The sequence below is a fragment of the Delphinapterus leucas genome, chromosome 16 (genome assembly GCF_059928025.1).
Source record: "Delphinapterus leucas isolate spDelLeu-1000000601 "Yukka" chromosome 16, BTC_Dleu_Yukka2, whole genome shotgun sequence".
Lineage (NCBI taxonomy): Eukaryota > Metazoa > Chordata > Mammalia > Artiodactyla > Monodontidae > Delphinapterus > Delphinapterus leucas.
Genome location: NC_143144.1, coordinates 59,320,798 through 59,345,418, shown reverse-complemented (window position 1 = coordinate 59,345,418; position 24,621 = coordinate 59,320,798). Strand labels below are relative to the sequence as shown.

At 48.2% G+C, this 24,621-nt stretch overlaps 1 protein-coding gene and 1 long non-coding RNA gene across 2 annotated transcripts; one reads left to right on the top strand and one right to left on the bottom strand.

Moving 5' to 3' along the window:
- Positions 1–178: 178 nt before the first annotated feature.
- Positions 179–7,420, top strand: LOC149747303 (uncharacterized). The gene is made up of 2 exons (XR_016388149.1): positions 179–2,378; positions 2,571–7,420. It is a non-coding gene; the product is annotated as an uncharacterized LOC149747303 (long non-coding RNA).
- SCD (stearoyl-CoA desaturase) lies at positions 5,819–21,227 on the bottom strand. Its single transcript, XM_022569051.3, has 6 exons — positions 20,776–21,227; positions 19,970–20,252; positions 16,016–16,146; positions 14,833–15,038; positions 13,127–13,359; positions 5,819–9,794 (listed from the first exon to the last, which is right to left on the bottom strand). Exons 1-6 carry the CDS (start codon positions 20,800–20,802, stop codon positions 9,595–9,597), a joined length of 1,080 nt encoding a protein of 359 aa, XP_022424759.1. The 5' UTR covers positions 20,803–21,227; the 3' UTR covers positions 5,819–9,594.
- Between the last annotated feature and the right edge of the window lie 3,394 nt (positions 21,228–24,621).

Below are 24,621 nucleotides of genomic sequence, written 5' to 3'. Positions count from 1 at the left end.
GAAACCGTGCACCTCATATTGGGACTTGAACCCATGTTCCGGGACTCAAACCCAGCCAAAGCCCACAATCTTCCGACTGAGATCACACACCTGGTTTCAGGACTAAAGGAAGCTCAGGTTCTTGATATCCCATCACGGAAAGAATTCAGTGAGAGACAAAGTGATAGGTAAGAAGCGGATTTATTTAGAGAGAAACACACTCCACAGAGTGTGGGCCATCTCAGAAGGTGAGAAAGGCACCAGGGTACTGGGGTTGTCAGTTTTTATAGGGGTGGGTAATTTCATAGCCTAATGAGTGCGAGGAGTATTCCAACTATTTGGCGGGGGAAGGGACAGGGATTTCCAGAAATTGCGCCACTGCCCACTTTTTGATCCTTATGGATCTTTGGAACTGTCAGGGCGCCTGTGGGTGTGTCATTTAGCTTGCTGATGTGTTACAGTGAGTGTATACTGAGGCTCAAGGTTTAGTGGAAGTCGACTTGTCCGCCATCTTGGACCCATTTGGTTTTAATCAGTTTATGTCATATCCTCGGGGGTATGTTATTCTTTCAAAGGTTGTGCCCTGCCCCCTTCCCTCCTGTTTCAGTTTCACTATAAACCTTTTGGATCTCATCTTTATCTCTCTTCTAAACAGCAAGATTCTTTTTTTTTTTGCGGTATGCGGGCCTCTCACTGTTGTGGCCTCTCCCGTTGCGGAGCTCCGGACGCGCAGGCTCAGTGGCCATGGCTCACGGGCCCAGCCGCTCCGTGGCATGTGGGATCTTCCCGGACCAGGGCACGAACCCATGTCCCCTGCATCGGCAGGCGGACTCTCAACCACTGCGCCACCAGGGAAGCCCTGCTTCTCTCTATTTTTAAAAAACTATTTCAGTTAGTGCAGGTGCTTCCCTTCTAGTCACACAGGAGTGAAACCTCAAAGTCATTTCTGACTCCCCTCCCCGCTCATCTCACATATCCAATCAATTAAGTGCTAGTGATTTGACTCCAAAATACCTCTCAACCCGTGCCCTTCCTTTCCATTTGACAGTTACTATCCTAGTTTTCTGGTCTCATGACCTCCTAACTGATCTTCCAGCCATAACCTCGTCCTTCTTTGATCTGCTCCTTATGTCAACTTTCTGAAACATCAGAGTTAACTTTCTGAAAAACGGAGATTATTTTCCTCTCCTGCTTCAAAATAACTGACGGCTCCCTAGCGATCACAAAAGCAAGTCTGAACTCTCCAGGCAGGCTTTCAAGGCTTCTCTCCACGTTGCGCTCGCACTCACCCACTCCTCCTGCAGGCTCCTGTTACCTCAGCCCTGACCGCTCTGAACACATTCCTGCTTCTGCTCTACCCTGTGACTATCCAGTCTTTAGTCTGTTTTGCTGATTCTTTGCTCGCTGCCTCTTACACGACAGGTGTTTGCTCTATTGCAGATGAGAATAAAAATTAGCTCTGCCTACTGGCCTGTCGTGGTCAGCAAGGTCTCGCACTGCCTCAAAGTCAGTCATGGATTAAGAGCCCATATTGATAATCCTGAGTTAGGGAGGGGCTGGCAGTGAGGGAGGAGAAAGTCTCTCTACATTTTTTCGCAGCAGAGAAGCACTGGATTCTGTGTTGGGAAGGAAAGCACAGTGTTCTCCATTCCTATGTAAAACTCTCCTAGAATTCTATAGTGCAGATGTCTTCCCAGGTGAATGGTATTTCAGTATTTTCCCCATTTCAGTGAATGGCAAACTGAGGTCTAGGAGAGGCTGAGCTCTGAGTCAGGCTCCCCTCCCCAAAAAGGGCGGCAGTCGTCCTGTGATTCAAAGAGAGAGAGGCTATAAGGATAGCACCTCCCGATTGGCGCAGACTGAGTCAGACAAGCTTGGGGGCTGCTGATTGGCTCCGGGTTGATCAGGCGCTGTTGGGCTGTTGTAAATGTAAATAGCCCTGTGACCGGCAGTAACCCCGGTGAGAGCGGGTGGAGAGGGAGGCTCTTCCTCTCCATTCACGTCTGCGCCCTGACAGGCCCAGGCAGGCCGGCCCTTTAGCGGGGGGGCTGGGCAGGACAAGGCTAGCGCTTGTATGTTCGGAGATCTTAAGCTTGAGCTGAGAGCTAAAACACTCGCCTGCAGGCCCGAGCCAGGGCTGGCAGCTTCCACACAGAGCTGCTTCCTTTCTGCTCTCAGCTTTGACTGTTTAAGACAGGTTAATGGAATGTTCTGTGTGGGGACGGAGGTGTTGGAGGGCGCTAGGAGGGTTGTTTTATGGGGTAACATAAATGGCTGTGGTGGTGTGCCACAGGGAGATGGAAGCTTGCCCTCCTCTGTTTCCTGGTCACAGAATCCTGTTTGTTGAAAAGGCAAGAGCAGAGGCAGAGCATAAGGCCAGAGGGGATCCTGCTGCCCAGGTTTGTGTGTTGATCGTCTTTCTTCTAGAGGTGCAGCTTCTCCTACCCTCTACTCCAGAGGAAAGGGAAGTCTGTTGGGACAGGCTTTCTTGGAGGTAGGGAGCAAGAAAGGAACAAATGTGTACATGTTAAGAATAAAGGGTGAGGACTGCCCTGGTGGCATCGTGGTTAAGAATCCTCCTGCCAATTCAGGGGACACGGGTTCGAGACCTGGTCTGGGAAGATCCTACACGCCGCAGAGCAACTAAGCCTGTGCACCACAGCTACTGAGCCTGCGCTCTAGAACCCGCGAGCCACAACTACTGAGCCGCGTGCCACAACTACTGAAGCCCGAGTGCCTAGAGCCCATGCCACTGCAATGCGAAGCCCACGCACCGCAATGAAGAGTAGCCCCCGCTCACCGCAATTAGAGAAAGCCCGCGCGCAGCAACGAAGACCCAGCGTGGCCAAAATAATATAATAAATAAATTTATTTTAAAAAATTTTTTAGAAAAAGAATAAAGGGTGAACTTCACACATTGCTGGTGGGGAATGCTGCAGCCACTGTGGAAAACAGTTTGGTGGTTCCACAAAGAGTTAAATGTGGAATTGCCGTATAACCTAGCAATTCCACTCTTAGGTATAAACCCAAATGAATTGAAAACAGGTACTCAACTACTTATACACAAGTGTTCATAGCAACACTATTCACAATAGTCAAAAGGTGGAAGCAACTCAAATATTCATCAATGATGAATAGAGAGAACCAGTTGTGATATATTTATGCAATGGTATATTATTTGGCAATAAAAAGAAATGATGTAGTGATACATGCTACAGGGTGGATGACCCTCGAAAGCATTATGCTGAGAGGAGGAAGCCAGACACAGAAGGTCACGTATTGCAGGATTCCATTTATATGAAATATCCTGAATAGGTAGATCCATAGAGACAGAAAGCGGACTGGTGGTTGCCAGGGCCTGGCGGGAGCAGGGAGTTGGCGAGTGGCTGTGGAACAAGTACAAAGTCTTCTTTTGGGGTGATAGAAAGTTTTCGGAACTGGATAGAGGTGGCGATTGCACAACGTTGTAAGTGGACTAAAATGTCACCAGATTGTTCACTTTAAAATGGCTAATTTTATGGTATGTGAATTTTACTTAAAACATATGTATATGAGACAAACAAATACAAAGACCGAAGGGTGAGTCCTTACTGCTGTTCAGAATTCTCTGAGGATCCCGACTGTGGTGAGGAGCAATCTGCCCTTTCACTTTCCCTTTCCTCTGGTTGGTCACAAAGTTCTAAAGCCTGGCCTGACCCTGGCTGCTCCCTGCTCCTACGGGAGAGGGCCAGCAGGAGAGGGCCCCTCGGGCCCCTCAAGACAATCCTAGCTTGGAAGCAGAAGCGCCGCGTGAGTCAGCACAGCAGACACTTGGGCTTTGTGAGCTCTCTGTGGCCTGGGTGCAGCAGGCAAGGCAGGCCCGGGCGGGGGAGGGGCAGGCTCGGGTCCCGAAAAGGGGAAGGCTGTGCCTCTAGCAACCCCAGTATAGAATCTCAGCTGCTTGGAACCTGCAATTAAGGCCTGTGGCATTTGCCCCAGAGTCAGCATGCAAGAATCAGCACTGTGCCCGTGGCTTAGTAAGTTACTATAGGTCACAGAATGCAACCCCACTCCCTGTGACACTTCACACAGTTTGTAGCAGAGACAGAATTCACAAGACATGAGATCTTTCAATAATTTTATCAAGCACTGATTGTTCAGGTGCAGGAGACATTTCTAAGAGAAGATGCCCTTAAGGATTTCAAAACAACGTGACAGTAGGGTGGAGTATGGTTTGCATAAGTATAGAGGAAATGTCAGCTATGCTTCTATGGTCTGAGAGCTTAAAACTCATGGGTGGTTGAATGTTTCAACAGGTCACAAGGGGAGTGAGTGGGTTCTTCTGGATCAGAGGATGTGTCTGCAATTTGACTGAATAAATTAAGCTCCCTGCCATTGCAGCCAGGCTTTGCCTCTGAGTATAAGTGAATATCACTGGGCATCTACTTGCATATATGAGATTTATGCACTCTCTGGGTTTATCTAATTTGTCATCTACTTCACACCCATACGGAGAGCAGTTAATGAGCAAAGTTCTGGAGCTGGATCACAGCATCGTTGCTCACTCCCTCACAGTGTATTTTCTCTCCCAGTGAATTCAGTTCCCTCATCAGTAAAACTGGGGTAATAATAGCACCTGCTTTCCATACCGTGAGATAATGCGCTGTGCAGCACTCACTACAGCGCCTGGCTATTGTGAACGTTATCACTGCGTCCACGGGTCTGGTGGACTCAGAGGTTGGATTTCCTGCATCAGAAGGTTGTGGGGGTTCTGTTGATGCCTGGCCTCAATCCCTCTATCTAATGTAGAACACGGTACATATATGGATTTTTCCAAGCAATCTGGTATCACAAGTGTATCATGTAGACTTGCTATGGTTTAGAGCAGCTGTCCTTTCTCATGTGGCTGGTGTCTTTGTCTCCAAAGACAAAGGAGAGACTTGGAAGGAACAGTGCAATTATAGAACAACAGAAAAAATGGTCCAACCTGAACATTTTAAACAAAATAGAGGGAAAGGGGTGGAAGGCCAGATATTAAGCAAGTGCCACCGTCAACTTATTAAGGTCCGGCAAGGCCTCAATGAATATAGACTTGATGTTGGATGCTCAGAATCACTCTGAGAGAATCTTGCTTCTTGTCCAAGGTGAGGGTAACCTTACATTAGAAAGTGAGGGGGGCTGGTTCTGTGGAATGCTTAGAAGCCCAGGCATTGTCCAGGTGGCTTCTGTTGAAAAATGGAACTTCTTCAAACTGTAAAAAGTCCTTCTCTTTTCCACATGAAGATTCTCAGATAAGGTAGTAAAAGCTAAAGCCTTTTCCACCTAATGATCATGAAGCCCTCTCTACCCCAAGAATTTACAAGGCTTCCCTGGGATTGTTTTTCCTGTCTTCCTGCTGTTGTTAATCAGCACTTTCAGGAAGCTACTCTATTAGCGGGAGGGACTACATTTCAGAGGAATGACCTGGATGGCCCAGCCTGGGTTGCCAGGCACAGGACTGCTTTCCAGAGTGTCTCCTGCTGCTCCCTTCCTCTCTTAGTATCTCTGTTTTGGGTCCATGTGACCATGGGACACACAGGAGTCCTGACATTTCCCCAGGCCCAAAGTGCCAGCTGGTGTTAATGTGTTTGATCTAATGGCAGCAGACTACTGGCTTCCTGTTGCTAAGGCTGAGTTTAACCTAAAGTTACCCCTAGGGAGGGCAGGAGGGCAGGGCGAGTTACTGGGATATGAGTCAACCATTGTGGCTTCTTGTACTTCTTTTTTACTCTTAAAGATGTAGGAACAGGACATAAATAGGGTGGTGAATAAATCCCAAGAGACTGAATCACAGCCAAAAGAACTCTCAAACACAGGGCAATCAGATTCACTTCACTTTTATTAGGAACAAACACAATCTCAGATCAGTACAACTAGCTTCAGAGTTGATATTAATAGAAATTATTCCAAAATTATTCTTAGGTCACAAATAACTACTATCCCACATAAAAAGGGAAAAATCCCACCCAATCAAGGAAAAGGTATCCTGTGTATGTTTCCATGGCAACGAGTTTATGCATTCTCAGATTTTTGTCTGGCTAGTTATCCACCACTTATCTAATGGGTTTATTCAATCTCTCAGAGAGAACCATATAGATCCATGATAGCATCCAGGACACGTGGTTCATGGTGGACACAGTTCACGGTGGATACTGCTACTATAAAAATACTCAGGACTTAAGAGAATTCCTTTGCTGAAGGATCCCAAAATGCTTTATAAAAAGCATTAGTCACGCCTCAAAACTGCCCTTTGAGGTAGGTCAGTATTATTATCTCATTTTAACAGAAGGAAAACCGAGGCACATTATAGTTAAATGACTTGCCCAGGGTCACACAGCAAGTCTGTGGCACAGTGGTAGGAGAGGCCCTGGCCTTAACCACCCGTGTAACCTTGACATCGTGCTTTCTTTAACTTTTCACGCTGACCCATTTGAGCTACACTTACAGAGAATACACTCAGGATACTAGCTAACTAGGAGAAAAAGTTTCCATTTTAAATGCTACAACCATCTTTTAATATTAAAAAAAAATTATAAGTCAAATACATTCAAATTCCTTCCACCCTCCATCATATGTGGGCAATTAATAAAAACAGCCCTAAGGAAAGTTTCCAAAACAAAGTCCAGAAGGGAATCCTGCAAACAGCTATACTGATAATTCTCCAGCCAGGCCCCCTTTTCTACTAGCCACTTCTGCAGGCTCTCAGGTGCAAAAGAACTCCACAGAGGGAGCAGGGAGGAAGCAGAGCAGGCTCAGATGCAACACTGATTAAAAAAGATGTAAGGCACCCAGATAAGTTGTCAGCACGCCCACAAAGCAAGGCCTGTTAGAAACTGGACCCCATCCAGCCTGTGTAGGGTCATGGTATAGATCAGGTCCATCGAACACAATTAGAATAGAAAGATAAAAGTTGGTTTTGATCATCAGGTGTAAAGCAGGCCTCTGATGACCTGTGGAATTAAAACTACCCCACAGGCATTTCCAAGGGGTAGGTACTTGGGTCAGTGGATCTAAACTACAGTGATCTTCCATTAGATTTTTTTTCTACTGAGAGGAACAGCTCAAAAGACAAGGATGCCTTTAGTCCAGCCCAACCCCTGTGGCCTCCATCTATTCAATTCATACAGAAAAAAATGCTCTCCTCCCTTCCATCCTTGGGGCTCAACAGTGGACAGAGCATTTGGTACTATACATTTCCAATCTTAACAGAGTAAAGCCAGGCTTCTGCATTGACGACTGAGGTTACAGGGACAGGAGTGGCCCAAGGTTCTCAGACACTGATGTTTCTTCAGAACTCCTCTATACTATTGTCTGCCCTAGGCTGTGTTGTGGGGAATGCTGGTTAGTTTGCTGAACAGAGACACTGTTCAACAAAGTTCATGGCATCTCACATCCCAAGTCTCAGCCAAAGCTTTGCTGTATACCCTGGCTCCAGGGGCCGGGGCCTCCTTTGGAGTGAGGCACTTTGGAACTTGCCTTTGCTTCTTGTGCTTCCCAGTGAAGACTTGGCTCCTCCTACTTCTGCAAGCCTTGCACTGTCAGCTGGGAGCACTGACTCAGGCTGGGCAGGCTTACTGAGTAAGCAGGAGGCATCCAGCATCCTCTCTGGTTCTGACCAGACACTGGAGACTAAAAACAAACGCTCTTTTGCTCCATGGCTGGCTCACTGGCACAACATGAGCATTTGGCTTGGCTGTGCCTCATGAGAGAGAATGCCTGTGCCCAGGATGTCTCCAGCGGGGTTTGCTAGCCTTGTCTTGAGTCATCAGTGTGGTGGGGAAGCACAAGGGTGTAGGTGGAGACTCTGGAGGCCAAGTGAAAGTGGCAGCTCGTTCAACTTTATAAAGAGAAACAGTGGTTCAGCTACCCTGAGCATACTGTCTGTAGGAGAGGGAGCTGCCTGGACCACAGTAGCCATCACTGCCCCTGAATACACACAAAGGAGGCTTGCCTATCCAGAGAAAGAAGGAAACATTGGGGAGGAGATAGAACTGGCAGGAGAAAATGGACAGACAGGGCAGAGCCAGGAATCCATAGTCAGGGTAGTCAAGAGATTCCTACCCCACCCCCCAAGCAGTCCTATACTTTAGGCTAGAAGTTAACAGAGAAGGAAGAGTGAAAGGGTTCAACACTGTGGGGAGAAGCCTTCTAGTTCTTTCTCAGTCCAAGGAGAAATTGAAATTAATGAAATGAACCCAACATCTAACTTGTTTGTATAACCAGCTTCCATATTAGGACACCCAATAACTTACTCAGTAACCTTCCAAATCCCCCAGCAGTGTGTTCTCAGAGCCCTTCTTTTGTAATGTTCCCTCTTAGGAACTGCCTACAGACCCTGCCCCTCAACCTCTCCATCTCCTGTCCAGCAGCGAGAGGAAAGGAGACAACCCGCCTGATTCTTCCTCTTCTTCAAGCCCCACTCTCCTTCAGAGGGAAATACTCTAAAAGGTTTATTTTAATATTCCAAGCAAAGTACCCATGGACATACAGCTCTATGTTTGACCCAACTCCACCTCCGAAAATCCTTTCTTTTTTGGGAGGCAGCTATGCTCACCACTGTACCACCAACACATCTTTTTTGGATGTCTCAAAATGCTGAAGCCACCTTATTACTATGAGGGGAGCTGACCAATGTACCAAAGATGGCACAGCAGAAAGATGAAAGAATTTTGACGATTCCGTGAGCTGCTGGAATCACCAATTCTGGAAACAACCAAGCCTCAAGATTTCTTGTTATCTGGAATAAGAAATCTTCCTGTCATGAAAGAAAGAAAAAAAATCCTTCCCCGGCAGAGCACTTTTACCATAAACTAAATGCTTCTTCTTTATCCTCAGCCTAAAGTAGATTGGGACATTGAGATTTGCTTTTGAGTTCTAGCATTGCCAAGCTCCACGGCCATTCCCCAGTCAGAGTCAGGAGAGAAAGGAAGCATGCTGGGTGGTGGGCAGGCAGCTGGGTGTCAGATCACAGCAGGAGCTTCCTGCCTTGTTTCCCACGTCAACTCATCCTTACTTATCAATCATATCATGCATGCTAACTCTCTCCCCTGACAATTTACCTGCTTTCAAAGCTTTGTGCCAATAAAGTTATTTTTCCATTTCATATAGCAAAAGCCTAAGCTGAAGCTAACTGGGGGCCTTCCCAGACGATTTTGTCATATCTCTAGCTTGAGCCACCCACCTTAGAGCTCAGGACAGCTCAAGGAAAGGGTTATCTGGGGCAAAGGCCACTAGTTTTGGACCCTAGAAAGGTTGTCTAGGCTTTGGAAGCTGGAAACCCACCAATGACTGACCAGCTGCTTGCCTGGGGGGCATTGAGGGGGAAGAGAAAGGAAGGTGATAGGAACAAAACAAAGGGAAGGATAATGGGACTAGAAGAGAAAGAAGAAAAGAAAAGAAATAAGAACATGAGCTTAGCATCATAAAGGCAGAGTTGTTGGCTTTCAATTTTAAAAGAAAATTTAAAAGAATACTGTACTGGAATGGGTTAACGTCATCATCTTTAGCATCCTGGTAGCATTATTCAGTAGTTAATAAACAGAACATTAAACCTCTGCCCAGCTGGCTTTTGGAAAAGGAAACCGAGGGACCCCAAATTCAGCCACTCTTGTAGCTTTCATCTCCAGTTCTTTTAATCCTGGCCAAGACGGCAGCCTTGGATACTTTCTTTCGGTCATAAGCCAGACCGATGGCAGCCATGCAATCGATGAAGAATGTGGTAAAGTTGATGTGCCAGCGGTATTCACTGGCAGAGTAGTCATAGGGAAAGGAGTGGTGGTAGTTGTGGAAGCCCTCACCTGGAACAAAGCAGAGAAGAGTTATGGAGCTACACTGGGTTGCTGGCTTCTTGATCTTGGCACTCTGGTTACCTGGAGGAGTACCTCAAACGTAGTAGAAACCTGCCGCTGTTGAATGAATGAATGGACGAATCCAGTCTTTTAAACTCTGAACCCAACAGATTCCCTCAGAGGCATCTTAAGAAAGGACTGGGGAGACCCTGGTCACCATGGCTCTCTGGGAGCCTTTGTGGGAGGAGGACGGGCAGTTTCTGAGAGGATAAGATGATTTGAGAGAAACTTCTATCACTGGGAGTGGATTTTAGACTGGAAAATTCCAGAGCTTCACTACATATTGGTATGAGACCCTAGAGGCTCTGTGTGTATGTGCATGTGTTAGAGTGGGGAGAGGAGAGAGTCCAGAATGAAGAACCTTTGCTGTGTTTCTTACAAAGGTGAGCAAAGGAGTACACCTTTCCCCACTGCATGGGGACTCTCTCCAAGGGTGGAAGGTACCAACAGAATTGGGCAGCAACAGTCAAGTCAGAAGAAAGAAGGCCCAGCCCATGGGCCCGAGTTCCTCAGCCTCCACTAGTTCAGAGTAGACTGCTCTGGCTTCTAATTCTTTGAGCTTTGACCCTGGTGTGTGGGTGAAGCTGATAAAACAGAAGCTCTCTGAGGGAATAAGAATCAAAAGGCTTAGGTAGTCCCTCTAAGATTCTGAGATGAGCAGTTCACTTTGCTGGATAGAGGAAAATCAAAGAGATTCTGGATTCAGGATAATTTCTGTAATGCATCAAGCTGTGGAAACTCCACAGACAGAGAGTTCTCTAATCCGCGGCAGGATCTTCTTTCTGAACCTCATTCAACAATAACAATACCGACCCTTATGAGGCTGGGGTAAAGCTGGGTAAAGAAGAGCTAATAGGGACTTCCCTGGTGGCGCAGTGGTTAAGAATCCGCCTGCCAATGCAGGGGACACGGGTTCAAGCCCTGGTCCGGGAAGATCCCACATGCCACGGAGCAACTAAGCCCGTGCATCACAACTACTGAGCCTGCGCTCTAGAGCCCCTGAGCCACAACCACTGAAGCCCGCGTGCCACAACTACTGAAGCCCAGGCACCTAGAGCCCGCGCTCCTCCGCAACAAGAGAAGCCACCACAATGAGAAGCCCACGCACCGCAACGAAGAGTAGCCCCCGCTCGCTGCAACTAGAGAAAGCCCGCGCACAGCGACGAAGACCCAACACAGCCAAAAATAAATTAAAAAAAAAAGAATAGCTAGTAAAAGAGTGTGCTAAGCCCTTTGAAGATGAAAGAGCCCCAGTAGAGTAATAATGGCATTAATAACCAAAAAGGAAGGAAGTCCTGCGATGGGAAAGACACCATCCAGGGCATCACCTCAAGGTACGTCCTTTCTCTGACTATCCACAGTGCGGATCATCAGTTTATCCAGTGTGAAGTGAGTAGGAGGGTAGGAAAACCCCAAGGCTAAAGGTACTGATGGAGGATTACTAATTTCCATAAACGACCTTGCAGCTAGGCTCTGTATAAACACTAGCCAGGCCCACACATCAGATTTAAACTGAATCAGACACACACACGTTGCCAAGGGAGGAAAAAAAGAGGAGGAAGGTCAGTGGGCGAAAAAAGGACGAGACTTTGCAACTGGGGCAGCAAGATACAGCCCAAAAGAGGCTCAAGGGGTGAGGCCAGCTTTAGCAGAGAGAAGATGAGCATGTGACTGCGGGGGGAGGTAATTCAAGAAGAAAAAGATTAGAACGGCAGGGCAGCAGGCTACTGGAGAACAAAGGGTGAGGTGATAAGCGGGGAGAGCAGGTATGGAGGAATGATAAGAGACAAAGTAAGCTACTGGCAGCCACTTTGAATGGGTGGTCATTGGGGCTGGGGAAGACAGATCTGTTTGCAGGACAGGACCGATCTCATTCCAGAAACTTCCATAACGTTCATTAATTTTCTATGAAAATAACCTGTATGATTGATTTCAAACATGGTTCAGAGTAAGAACATGGACAACAGTACAAGGTGTCTGAAAGGAGGGGGAAGGTGCATGAAAGTTAAAAAGAGATGAAAAAATGTCTTTAGTGCAGATAGTAAAAAAAGATGGTCAGGGTTGAGAATATAAAGGAGGGTTTTAAAGAGAACAAAACGAAGGCTAGGCCGTGGCGTACGTAAATGTGTGGAGCAGGGAGGTTGCCTCGATATGCTGAATGACCAACAGTACTGATGACTGGTGTAGAAGAGGCCATGGGGTCTGCTTAAGGAAATCTAATTCCAGGCCTTAGTCAAGGTCTATATTTAGTTGAAAAGAGTGACGGACAAAAAAAAAAAAAAAAAAAAAATGGAGACAGACTGTAGAACCCTGTTGTCTTAGACTCTGGCTATTGGAACTGGAATGGTATAAATAAATTCTTGAATAGTCAGCATTAGATCAGTGAGCAGGTACTTGTGATCAAACTAGCTGCGTTACTGGGAGTTCCCTAAGCCACGCTGAGGGGAGGGAGTGTTCCCAGCACAGAAGAGGAGCAGAAGAGAGAAAAATAAAGGACAAGAGATGAGAATGGTAGGTGGTGATAAAGGGCCACCAACAGTTGCTTTGATGTCCTTCATACTCGCATCACCAAGCAATAAGGCATGAAATACACTTCAAGTATGACCTCTCTGAAAATAGCAAGGTGACAGAAGAGAAGCTTATTGAATTAAATGACAACTATTTGTTCTACATGTTGTATAGCACGTCTAAATATAAAACACTAGGCTTACAGCCACCCAGATCAGAGATGACTGGAAAAAGGGCAACCCAAAGGGGATCATCATACATAGCATTTGGGGATTGTGCTGGAACCTGGAATCAAAGGCATTGTTATTTTTCACCCTTTTCTCATTTATTTATTTAGTTTTGGCTGTGTTGGGTCTTCGTTGCTGTGCGTGGGCTTTCTCTAGTTGCGGTGAGCAGGGGGCTGCTCTTTGTTGCAGCGCACAGGCTTCTCATTGCAGTGGCTTCTCTTGTTGCGGAGCACGGCCTCTAGGTGCGCGGGCTCAGTAGTTGAGGCGCACGTGCTTAGTTGCTCCGTGGCATGTGGGATCTTCCCCGACCAGGGCTCTAACCTGTGTCCTCTGCATTGGCAGGCGGGTTCTTAACCACTGCGCCACCAGGGAAGTCCCTCACCCTGTTCTCTTTACATAGGACTTGCTGCTTAATTCTCAAGGATTTTTAATATTGCCCCTTAGTTTTATAGTGTAAAGACAGAGAGGGGTCATAAAACAGGTGAATCTGGTTCTTCTGGCTCCTAGCCTAATACTCTAAGCTGCAGACCACTAGATGTGACTTACCTACAGCTCCCAGTGAAACCAGGAGATTCTCTCGGGGGTTAATGGTCTTGTCATAAGGGCGGTATCCGTACAGGTGGGCAGCACTGTTCACCAGCCAGGTGGCATTGAGCACAACGGCATAACGCAAGAAGGTGGCGACTAACAGGCTGTGTGGAAAAGTTTCACCCCAGCAGTACCAGGGCACGAGTGTGGGCAGGATGAAGCACATCAACAGGACAGCAGGTTTGTAGTACCTACATTGAGAGATCACACACCCGGTCAGTGGAGAGAGGACCCTGAGACCTACCTGATTTTCTATTCTCACACGGTTGGGCTGTCTCTTTCTTTCTACATTGTGAGCACAATGTGGCAGGAAACAGAGCAAGAGGGATTGGGGTGGGAAATCTTCTGAGAATGTTGTGTTATTATCATACTTCTTAGATGAGGTAATGAGGGGTTAAATGACTTTTCTAGGGTCACACCACCAGGAACTGGTGGAGCAAGGATTGGAATGCTTTGTCTCCTGACTCTAAATCCATTGCTCTCTCACTACAGCATAATACCACTTTGGTAAAACAGGTGGGGTCCAAGTTACAGACTGAGTTCTCCTTCCCGGGTTTTTCCATTCTGCCTTTGGGCTTCCTTTCTCTTTATCAGTGCTCTTGGCAGAATCTATGTTTAGTATCTTGCCTCCATCTCCTGCTAGCCAGGAATCCTTCTCATCCTTCCTCTTCTTTTCCCTCAGAGAGGCACTCCAAATGTCCTAGATGCCTGCAGGTCTGTCCCTCTGGAGGCCCTGTCCCATTCTTCATTCTCCCAAATGTACGGCAGGCCATTGACATTCCGAGGGAGCTGGTTTCCTATACCCCTTCAGCAGTCAAGTCTGATCCTCTTGTATCATTAATAACCCCTGCTTCCAACTCCTCTCCACTCCTACCACCACTTCCCTGCACGGATCCCCACTACCTCCCCACCTGTGGCCCTGCTTCCCACCTCTTTAGCTCAAGGCCTTCTTTCACCTATCCCCAGAGTGACCTTTCTAAAGCACACCTCCAACCATGCCACATTCCGGCTCAAAAGACTTTTCATGGTTTCCTATTGCCTGGGTTAAAGTAAACCTCATCTGCCTTTAATACTCCACAAGAATGGCATCGGTTTCCCTTTCTAGCCTTATTTCCTACCACACCCTGCACTTCAAAGGACTCTGTTGCTGGAACACACTTCAGCTCCTTCTTTCTGTTTGCACTGTCCCCCACTCCCCACCTGTGAAAATCTCTATCCATCAGTGGATTCCAAAGCTACTTTCTTCATAAGCCCTTCCCTGATGTTCCCCACTCTGCAACCTCCCTCCCCTTTGTGCCCCTCCTGGGTATGGAAAATATTTTGCCACGTATCATAGGTATTTGGACACTTGGCTTATCCCTCCACTCCCCAATAAGCTATGAACTCCTTGAAGGTAAGGACCATGACACATTCAGCTTTGTATCCATGACCGTCCTAGGTCAACAAACATTTGTTGAATTTAATTGGTTTAGATAGCTCAGAGAGAAAGAAACAACAACAGTCTATGGCTATGGGCCTGTGGGCTATTAACAATTAGGGTTTTAAATTATAATTTGGGATATGGAAACCCAGTAAATTTCTTCTCAGTTCATGTTGACAAGTCCTAGGAGAAAAAAGTGGGTCACCAAGTGCCAGGTCCCCAGCTCCATCATCATGTCACTCACCTCCTCTGGAACACCAACAGCTTCTCAGCTTTTAGGTCAGATAAGTTTAGCAAACCACCCTTCTCTTTGACTTCTGGGTGTTTGCGCACAAGCAGCCAACCCACGTGAGAGAAGAAAAAGCCACGTCGGGAATTGTGGGGATCAGCATGTGTTTCCGAAAACTTGTGGTGGGCACGGTGATCTCGGGCCCATTCGTAAACGTCATTCTGGAGGAACAGAGAAGAGGAATGAAGGCCTGAGGAGAGACACCCTCTCAGGGGAGTTCCAATGGCTGGGGAGTCTGCACAATCTCTTCCTTCTTTTGCCCCACAGGGACAACGTGGGGAGCCTTCAAGGCATTAAGTGCTATGGCAGAGATGATTATGTAACCGTGGGATATTGCCATGGAGAAGGGGATTAATTTGGTTTCCTTGTTTTTTCCTCTTACTCCAAGCTAAGCCTTGCACTACATGCTATCCTTTACCCACTGCTACTGCTTAATAACTATGAGTTCCCTTTCTCCAATTCCCTTCATTCTATCTCTGCTATAAACTTCCTGCTTAAACAAACCTCAATACTTGACTTAGGCAGCCTGGTAGCCCAACATAGGACCATAGCGTTGGACCTAAACCCTCAGTGACACAATTTCCCCATCTGAGAAATGGGAATAACAATAGCAGCTCCCTCCTAAGATCGTTGTGAGGGTTTAATGAGGTAATCTATGACAAGTGCTTAGAATAGCACCAGGCATATCGTTAGCACTATAAAAGTGTATGATCTTCTTACCTGAAAACAACAGAGTTCATGAATCTGTGAAACAGTAACTTCAGCCCCATTGTGGTGGAGTCCTAAGACATTAAAGTAGTGAATGTCTTGTTCAGTGTCTGCCAGGGAAACCAGGGTCAGTTCCTGCCTTATGCACTTATGAAGGACCACAATGGCCAGACTTTGTGATAACAGAGGATCAAAAATGACCCTATACACTGAGAGTATTTCCTCTTTATCTCCTACTTCCCTTTTCCAGTCACTCAGAAGTAAACTTATGTTTTATGGACTTCAGGACTGAACTCGAACTTGACTATAAGGAGAAAGTGAAGCGGCTGTCCAGGTGCTGCTCCTCTCCAGGCACTGATCGCCTCCATTCTGCCCCCAGATCGTCAATAAAGAGTGAGGAAAAAAGAGCTGAGCACAGCTGGCTTCTCACCTGGAACGCCATCGTGTTGGCGATGATCAGGAAGAGGCGCAGGGGCAGCCGAGCTTTGTAACTTCGGTGACTCCACAGGCGATGGGCTCCTGCTGTGACGCCCAGGGCACTAATCAGATAGTAGAAAAACGCTGCCAGGAGAAGACAGGGCAGGGAGTCATTAATCTGGAAAAGCATTCACATGATGTTCTCCTCAGGTCAGAGTCTGTGTGTTCTTTAGCCTCCCAGTGAGGCTCTGCTTTTTCCTGAACTCCAGGGATACCTTGATCTCTTAGGCTCCTTTGATTTTATCACTTGAAAAATACCATCACCTCTCATCCTCTCAACCTAGGAGCTGGAATAAGCTTAGGAGTCCCAGAAACTTCAGAAAGGCAGGACAGAGAAGAGGGCTCTCACCCCCCAGCCACTTGGCATTCTCACTCGTGAAGGACAGTCTCCCAGATCGCATCTCCTCTGACCTTCTGCTAACCTTCTCCAAGGTTTGAAGGACCGCAGACTACTCCTGCAGCGCTTAAGACATATAAGCAAGGATAGTATTAAATTACTTAACAGACAGTATGGTCTGGGCACTGACCAATTCAAGGGTCCCTGGGTCCTAGGGGACATTAAGGGGGCTCAGAACTAGGGCTATTTACCAGCTGGTACGAAAGCATTGCAATCTTTTTGCAGGTGGTGTGGCCATAGGAGGAGAAAATTCGCCCTGCATGTAAGTCATAGCTGCACAGCATCTTAAGCTTCGCCAAGGATTTTATATTCTCCAATTCACTGGATACCCTGAACGGGGTTCAATATCCTCACTTTGCAGTTGAAGAAATAGAAGCTCAGAGAAGTTAAGTGTTTATCTATCGTCACATGGCAAGTAAGAAATGGAGCCAAGATTTGAAACTAGATTTTCTGTCAATAAGCAGTTTATGTTCGGAAGTCTGGCACAAGGATGTGTACCATCCACGTCCCCAAGATAGGCACAAGGTTCCTGTGTCTCGCCTTTGCCATGTCCTTCTGCCAGCCCACACTCCCTCTGGCAAGGCTAATTCTAGATAATAGCGGCACGGACTCAAAGCTGTGGGTGGAGCACCCCAATGCTGTACTGCCTCACCTTCCTGGAGGCCTGCAGGCTCCGGGGGTGCCAGACAGAGTCTTTAACTGGGAGGCGGGTTTCTTGGCATACCTACCTTCCTCTGTTCAGTAACTCTAGGAGGCAGGGGCTGAGGCCTTGGTAGAGCAGTGACTGTTGACAATGTTTCATTCCTAGGGAAGCAGCTAGAAACAATGGATCCTCAGTGGCCACTGAACTTAGTTGCAGTTGGAGACACCACACATTGTAACAAATTGTCCTGTGTTCTTCTTCAGCCATAGATACCAGTTTCCTAAACAAGCTCCTCCCACCCCACCCATCTTCCTCTACCCTATCGTATTCCTCCAACAGGACGGGGAGGAGAGCCATGGAGCTAGAGTCTGTCCCAGTGAGAGTTCTACCCACAGTCCCTCTGGGCTAAATTAAGGCCCCCTATGATTTGCTGGTCTCCGGCCACGTGGTAATATCCTCCCAGATGCAGTATCTTGCCTGCACCTGCACCTGGATAAGTGACAGTTGAGCCACAGCCCGCCAATCACTAACGGTGAAGAAAAATGTCTTTGGGCACAAAAGAAGCACTCAGCTCAGAGGCAAGGAAGTTACTGGGGTTGTTTCATGCCACTGAAGACCCTGGCAAGTTGACTCAGAAAGCACATAAGATCCTTGCATTAACAAAGGAATTGGGAAAAGCACCCAAGCCCTCTGGTGCCTTTTTCTCTAAGGCTTATCTAATAGAAGGCCTTGCGCCAGTTGGAAATTCATTCTCTATTAAAGTCCAAATTGATGGTTAAGCAAAACCTCATAGCTTTAGTCCTAAGAAAGAGACTGGAGAAGTTTTGCCCCATGGCCCCTCAGTGTAGCCAGAGATATCTCTTCAGCCCTTCCCTCAGGGCTCTTCTGAGACACGCTCAAAATTGCTCAGTCATGAGAAATGCTGGAATCACAACCATCTGCTAATTTAACACTGTCCTTAGGGATAAAACAAGAAAAGGTGAAGCCAAGCTCCTGAACTCAGAAGGACCCTCTGACCCTCCCCCCAACCCCCTTTTGTTCCTTAAGAGTTCTGATATCCCCCTACCAAATCGGTCATTCCGTCAGCTAAGCCATCCACCACAGGGCCCAGGGACAGAAGTAAAAATGTCACAACTTATCCAGTCTTCGTGTGACACACTTCTCTGTCCAAAGGCACAGCACACACCCACGGGCAGGGCACCAAAAAGGTAGCGGGCACAGCCCTGGTTTGGGGAGAGCATTCGGCACTGCAGTAGCAGCTGAGGAAGAGGAGTGAGCAGCAGCGGTCTGGCCAAACTCTGGACTTTACGAGAGGCTTACAGGGAGACCTGAGGCTGGAAGGGGCTTGCAGGTGACTAAACACCTGGTGAAGACTCCTGTGTTGGGGAGAAGGGGTAGAAAGAGGGGTCCACAGTCTCCCTGGGGAATCCTTGTCCCTGCTCTTGATTCCTCACTCTGAACTAAAGTTCTGCTGGGTTCTCAGAAGGGCTAGAGAACAGACGTCCCCCTCCCCTCACAAATATAAGAGCCCTTCCTGGTCTCCAGATGAACAGATTTCATCTGCATGTGGCTGGCCCCAGCAATGACACACGTGTAATCTCAAAAAAAGTACTGTTGTCCCCAGTGTGTATCTGGAAAAACTGAGAGAGGGGATCTACCCAGTTGCATTTCTCTGTCTGTGGCACCAAGAGGATTCCCCAAGACAAAGCTCCGCGGACCTCTTTAGTCTAAAAGCACCTTTAGACTAAAGAGGTCCTGGAGGACTCGGCTGAGACCTGCCCACTGGCCCTACATAACTCCCCTCCAAGAGTGCAGCTGTCTGCAAGCGCCGCACACCCCGGACTGCTCTGGAAATCCTACAGTTGCTTCCTGGAGAAGGAGTTCTGGCCCACTCCCCTCAGAGAGTGGCGATGTGGGTCCCCTGGGTCTTTAGGCTTCCCTGCTCTCCCCTTCCGAAGTCAGACTCACGGTGGCAGAGGTGGAAATGCCCTCAGAGCGCACGTGTGTGTGCAGGGGGCAGGGCCCTGCTGTGTGCCCAAGCCCATGGATTCCTGAAAGAGCTGAGCTAAGGGCAGGGCGGGGATGCACTGGGGACTGTCTCCCTCACTGCAGCAGCCTGAAGGCCAGGGCTGCCCAGGCTCAGGGGGCTGGAGCAGGATGAGTGGGGAATGGGACATGAAACACTTCTTTAACCTTATCTCATTCTAAGAACATTTTGTTGAGTGGCACGTGCAGTCCCCTGGAGACCTACATGGAGTCACAGAGCAGCAAATCTGTGTAACTTGGGTTACTCAGGAGACTTCTTCACCTGTCTATGTGACTAAGGCGCCTGACAGGGCCAAGGGTCAGGGCAAAATAATTTTGTGGATGACCACCGCTCTGTTCCTCCCTCTTCTACTAACTCTTCCTGAGTAGCTTCTCTCGCTATCCCATGACTGTGCTCAGCATATACCTTCTAAAGCCACTAGTCTAGTCCCATGTCCCCATGCCTCCCAGGTAGGGACCTTGATTCCTTCGTGGCTGGCAGGGCTGGGACAAGCAGTCAACTAAAGACTTGAAGCAGAAAACCTCTTTCCGGGAAAGCTGACTCTCTGGCACAGTTCTGCTTCCTTCAGAACCTGCGGCCCATGGTCTCAGAGGTCCCTCCCCAACACCCAAATTAAAGGACGCCCAGAACTGACACTCCTGCATCCCAAACCCCCTAGGCTCTGTTCCCAGCCCATCCAGCCTCTCAGGACACCAAAGAGAAATGGCTGGGAAAACCTCAGTCTGGAAGGGCTGGAGTTTCTGCTCTATGTAAGATCCTACTTTATTAAGAGGGGAGAGAACCTGGGGTACCGGGTCAGGAGGACAGGGGGAACTCTTACCCCAGAGCAAGGTGTACATTTTGCAGGTGGGGATCCATGTGATCCCATACAGGGCTCCCAAGTGTAGCACAGACATGAGAATGATGTTTCTCCAGACATACTCAAGCTTGGGATTTGGGCCCTCCTTATCCTGGTAGCTTGGGTCATAGATGTCATCTCTTATTTCAGGGCGGATGTCTTCTTCCAAGTATAGGGGAGCCTTCTCCAGCTTGCCCCCTCCATTCTGCAGGAGCCTGGAGGGAGGCGCTGTGATGGTGGTGGTGGTTGTGTAGGAGCTAGAGATCTGGAAGGGAGAGGAAGTGGAGGGTCAGGAGAGAGGAGAGGACACGTGGACGTAGTAGGGGCCACTTCACTCGCTAATCAAGCTGGGAGAAGGGCGGGGTATAGGCACAGACCTGGCCCCAACACCCACGTTACCTGAGGGCAAGGTCTGTCCCAGATGGAAGAGAGGGAAGTCCCTAGGAACGGTGCAGAGAGATTGGGGAGGGGGGTGAAACCTCAAGGTGAAAGGGAAATAGGAAAGAGGAGTAAAACACTCGCACCCCAACGAACACACAAAGGCAAACCCGCACGCCTACATACGTGAGAGTACCGGCACGACCAGATTTTTCTTTAAGCTTAAAAAACAAAAGTTGGGGACCTAAGTTCCCAAATTACAATCCCCATTCCTAACAAACTGAAGGCAGTACAACTCGCAAAAGATGGCTGTGTGCAGAGATCTCAACTCTCTTCCCCCACCGAGTCACTTAGAAGCCCGACCAGCGCCGGCGAACCCGCGGTCTGGGGGCCATTACTTGGAAGCTCACCTCCTCCTGCAGCAAGTGGGCCGGCATCTGGGCTCTCGGACGCTGGGATCACTTTCCCAGGGCTGAGAATGCGGAGTGGAGTTCGGGGCAGCCCGAACTGAGGGTAGGTTAGTTCCCGAGGCCGCTTTTGCGCGGCGATACGCGGCGCTGCGCTCGGAACCCTTTGCTGCACGGTGCGCGCTGGATCGGTGTCCGGACCCGACCTGCTGTGCGTGGATCTCCCCAGGCTGGTGATTTAAAGGCTAAAGCTGGCAGTGGGTGACCGGGTCCCGTATTTCCTCAGACCCTTTTATTCGTTGCCAACAAGGGGCAAAGTAAGCAGAGTTGTCTCACCGTGGGAGATCCGCACGGGCGGGAGAGGGGAGGAGACGCAAAAATTGGATGCTGCAGACACACCGCGGCTTGGCAGCCGCAGCCCCTGCCTCTGGCCCTGCCCCTGGGGAAATTCTAATGGGCTTCTGTAGACTCTGGCGCGTCATTGGCCGAAGGGAATTTGGTGCCACCTCGTCCTGCCGTTGCCATTGGCTCGGCGCAATCTGCTGTTTCCTCTGCCGCGAGCTCCTCACTCCCCCTCCCCTCCCTTTCTCCTTCTAGGCTTCTCTTCCACCGGCCGCTGGGCCTCTGCCCGGCACCCCGCCGCCTAGGAGGCGCTCACAAGGGTCCTCTCTGGAAGAGGGAGAGGACCCGATCGGGGAACTGGGGAACCGGGGGTGGGTGCCAGCCCAGGACTGGCCCCGGGCACTTCACGAATGGATGGGCACTGGGGAAGTTTCCCGGGGAGGAGTGGGGAAGCCACACGGGCGACCACTACACACAACTGCACCCCCGCCTTCCCGCTCGCCGAGACGCGTAGGAGGGGAGACTTGCTTTCAAGCCGGGGGTCGCGGGCCGCGGGCCCAGCGAAGCCCCGCCTCTCTCCGTGGCGAGCGCGCAGGCGGTGGGGTGGGGGGGTCGGTCCACGGCGGAACAATGGTTCTGCCCCGCCTACCAGCGGCGCGGCGCTAACCCCGGACTGCTGAACTCGCGGGTCTCCTGCCTCGCGCACGCATAGATGCACTGATGTGTAAACCTGCACGTGCGCACGATGTTGAGCCACTGGGCACGCCCGGCAGGGGACGTTCACCGCCAGGCACCAGTGAGCTGTCCCATCCCTGTGCCCACGCCTCCAGAACGTGTGCGGGGTGTTTTGGAGATTCTTCAGATTGTCGGGTTGTAGTTTTGGAATTGCCTTCATGGGGAAAGGCAGGAAGCACCAGACATGTGCTTTCACTCAGAAGCAAGAGAAAGTACTTGTAAGTGGAACAAGAATAGCTAACGTGTAGTGAATTATTACTGCAAGACAATCCACAAGAATCATTTCATTTAATCCTTACTTGTGACCCTGTGAGGGGGGTAGTCCTTTATTCCCTTTTAAAGATGAGAAAACTGAGCTATGGAGAGATTAAATAACTTGTCTATGGTCACAGCAGCCAGTAAGTGATGGAGCTGGGAGTTGAGCCCAGAAATGTAATGATGGAGCCCAAGGTCGTAATCCCTGCTTAGAATCCTTGGTCCCTGAGATGTTCTGACTTCATTTGTCCCTCATGGCCCTGTCTTTTCTGGGCCTGTGGGAGCCTTACCATGCGAGTAAGCTGGGAACCAGGCAGGCTGTGCATTCTCCCAGCCTCTGCCACACCCCTGCCTCCCCAAATACTATCCCAGGATCCTTCCTCTGGGAAGAGGAGAAAGTGAGGAGTTTTGTGCCAACCACTAACTTCTCAGGAAGAGAGGCACCCAGGTGCCTGGGAGGAGGGCTGAGGAGCTCCCTAGTGGGCCACTGGTCTTGGGGCTAGGCCAGCTCCCTGGCCCGTCACCATCCACCTCTATTCCAGTCCTGGCTCCCTGTCTAGTACAAAAGTTTTGAATGAGATTAGATGTCTTCAGTTATGGACAGCTATCTCGTCACGGCTCAGAAGCCCTCAGCAGGTGTGTGGGAGAGAAGTCTATGCACATGCTGCTCCTCTCCAGGCTCTCCCTGCAATGTCTAGTTTGCTTAATTCCTCTGCCGTCTACAGGGTTATTCTTCAAGGGAGAAGATTCAGGGTTTCTTTGGGGGTGTACCCTCGATTGTGACCAAAGGTGGCTCTACCATTGAGACCAGCTTTCTTTCTCTTTAACTGCCTGTTTCCTCCAGACCCTGGACTTCAGCAGAGAACAAGCTGAAAAAGCAGAGTTCCCTGGAAACTGCCCTCCTCCTCACTTAGACTCAGGTAGGCATTACCGCTGTTACCACTTAATGCTGGTATTATTATGTAAGCCAGGTGGTAGGTCATTCATTTTTCTGCCAGAGAAAGGAAGGGGAGGTCTGCCAAGACAAAAATGGAGAACAGAAATATTTTATTCCTCTCTGAAGACAAGATGCTACCCTTGTCCCAAAGAGGGGAACCTTTGGGAGCCTAGGGAAGGTCCGGATAAGGAGAGAGTTTGGGAGAGCCCATCTCACTCTTGATAACTATGATAGAAAGGTGAATGGTTCCCTAGCTTGGGCTTCCTCCCTGAAGTTCATCTGGGGCATATCACATGGCTATGAGTGTGTCACCCATTACTTTAAAACCCTCAGTAGCTTGCCGCAGCCCATGAAACATGGCTGTGTGGTAGGAGTAATATTATGGGGAAAGCATGAGCTTTAACTTTTTTATTTTACATTTTTTGGCCGCGCCACATGGCATGTGGGATCTTAGTTCCTTGACCAGGGATTGAACCCGCACCCCCTGCACTGGAAACTCAGAGTCTTAACCACTGGACCACCAGGGAAGTCCCAGCATGCCTTTGATATCAAGAAGTATTAGGTCAATGGCAAATTAGAAGTTATAAATAAGTATGTGATTAATATCCATATCCAGTTGCATTTATACATTGATTAAGATGATAGATATTTTAGCATATAATAGGAAAGTATAAAGTATGCTTGGGAGATGGAAATTGGACCTATAAATCTTGCTCTACGAAAAGGGGCACAGGGTACCATGGCAGTTTCTGAACTTTGTTTTGGTTCTTCAACTCAAGAGATGAAGAAGAAACAGACCCTGTTTAGCTCTCTTAGGTAAATAAGATGTCATTAGCAAGAAGTCACAGATAACAGTCTCTCTCTTCTTCAGCCCTTCTCAAGTGTTCCTGGATCTGGTCTTATAAGCCAAGAACATCTACAAAAGGGCTGCAGCTAATATTATACTTAATGGTGAAATATTTAAAAATTTTTCCCCTAAAATAGGGGAACAGGCAAGCATATAATCTCTTACCACTTCTATTCAACATTGTACTAGAAATTCTAGCTAGCATAATGGGAAAGAAAAAGAAATAAAAGGCATAAAGATAGAAAAAAAAGTAAAACTGTTATTATTTGCAGAAGACATAACTTGTGTATGAAAAATGTACAGAATACACACACACAAAAAGCCGAAATCGGTAAGTGACTTTAGAAAGGTCAAGGATAGAAAGTCAATATAAAAAATTATTCCATCCTATATACTATTTAAAAACAATTGGAGAATGAAAATTGAAATATACTGTTTACAATAGCATCAAAAATATCACATACAAAGGATAAATCTAACTAAATATTTGCGGGATAGCTACCCTGAAAATGACAAAACGTTGCTGAGAGAAACTTAAAAATTCTTAAAGAAATGGAGACAAAATAGAAATTGAGATATACTGTGTTCATAGATGGTTAGACTCAATGTTGATCTATAGATTAATTTAATCCCTATAAAAATCCAACAGATTTCTTTGAGGAAGTAGACAAGCTGATTCTAAAATTTAAGTGGAAATGCAGAAAGGGTCTAGAGTAGCCAAAAACAATCTTGG

Excerpts from the sequence above, each read along its gene's own strand:
- SCD (XM_022569051.3), bottom strand. The coding sequence starts at position 20,802 with ATGCCGGCCCACTTGCTGCAGGAGGAG. Across the intron at positions 20,253-20,775 it reads CCCACTTGCTGCAGGAGGAG|ATCTCTAGCTCCTACACAAC; the intron begins GTGAGCTTCCAA and ends TCTCCCTTCCAG. Across the intron at positions 16,147-19,969 it reads AATGTACACCTTGCTCTGGG|CGTTTTTCTACTATCTGATT; the intron begins GTAAGAGTTCCC and ends TTCTCCTGGCAG.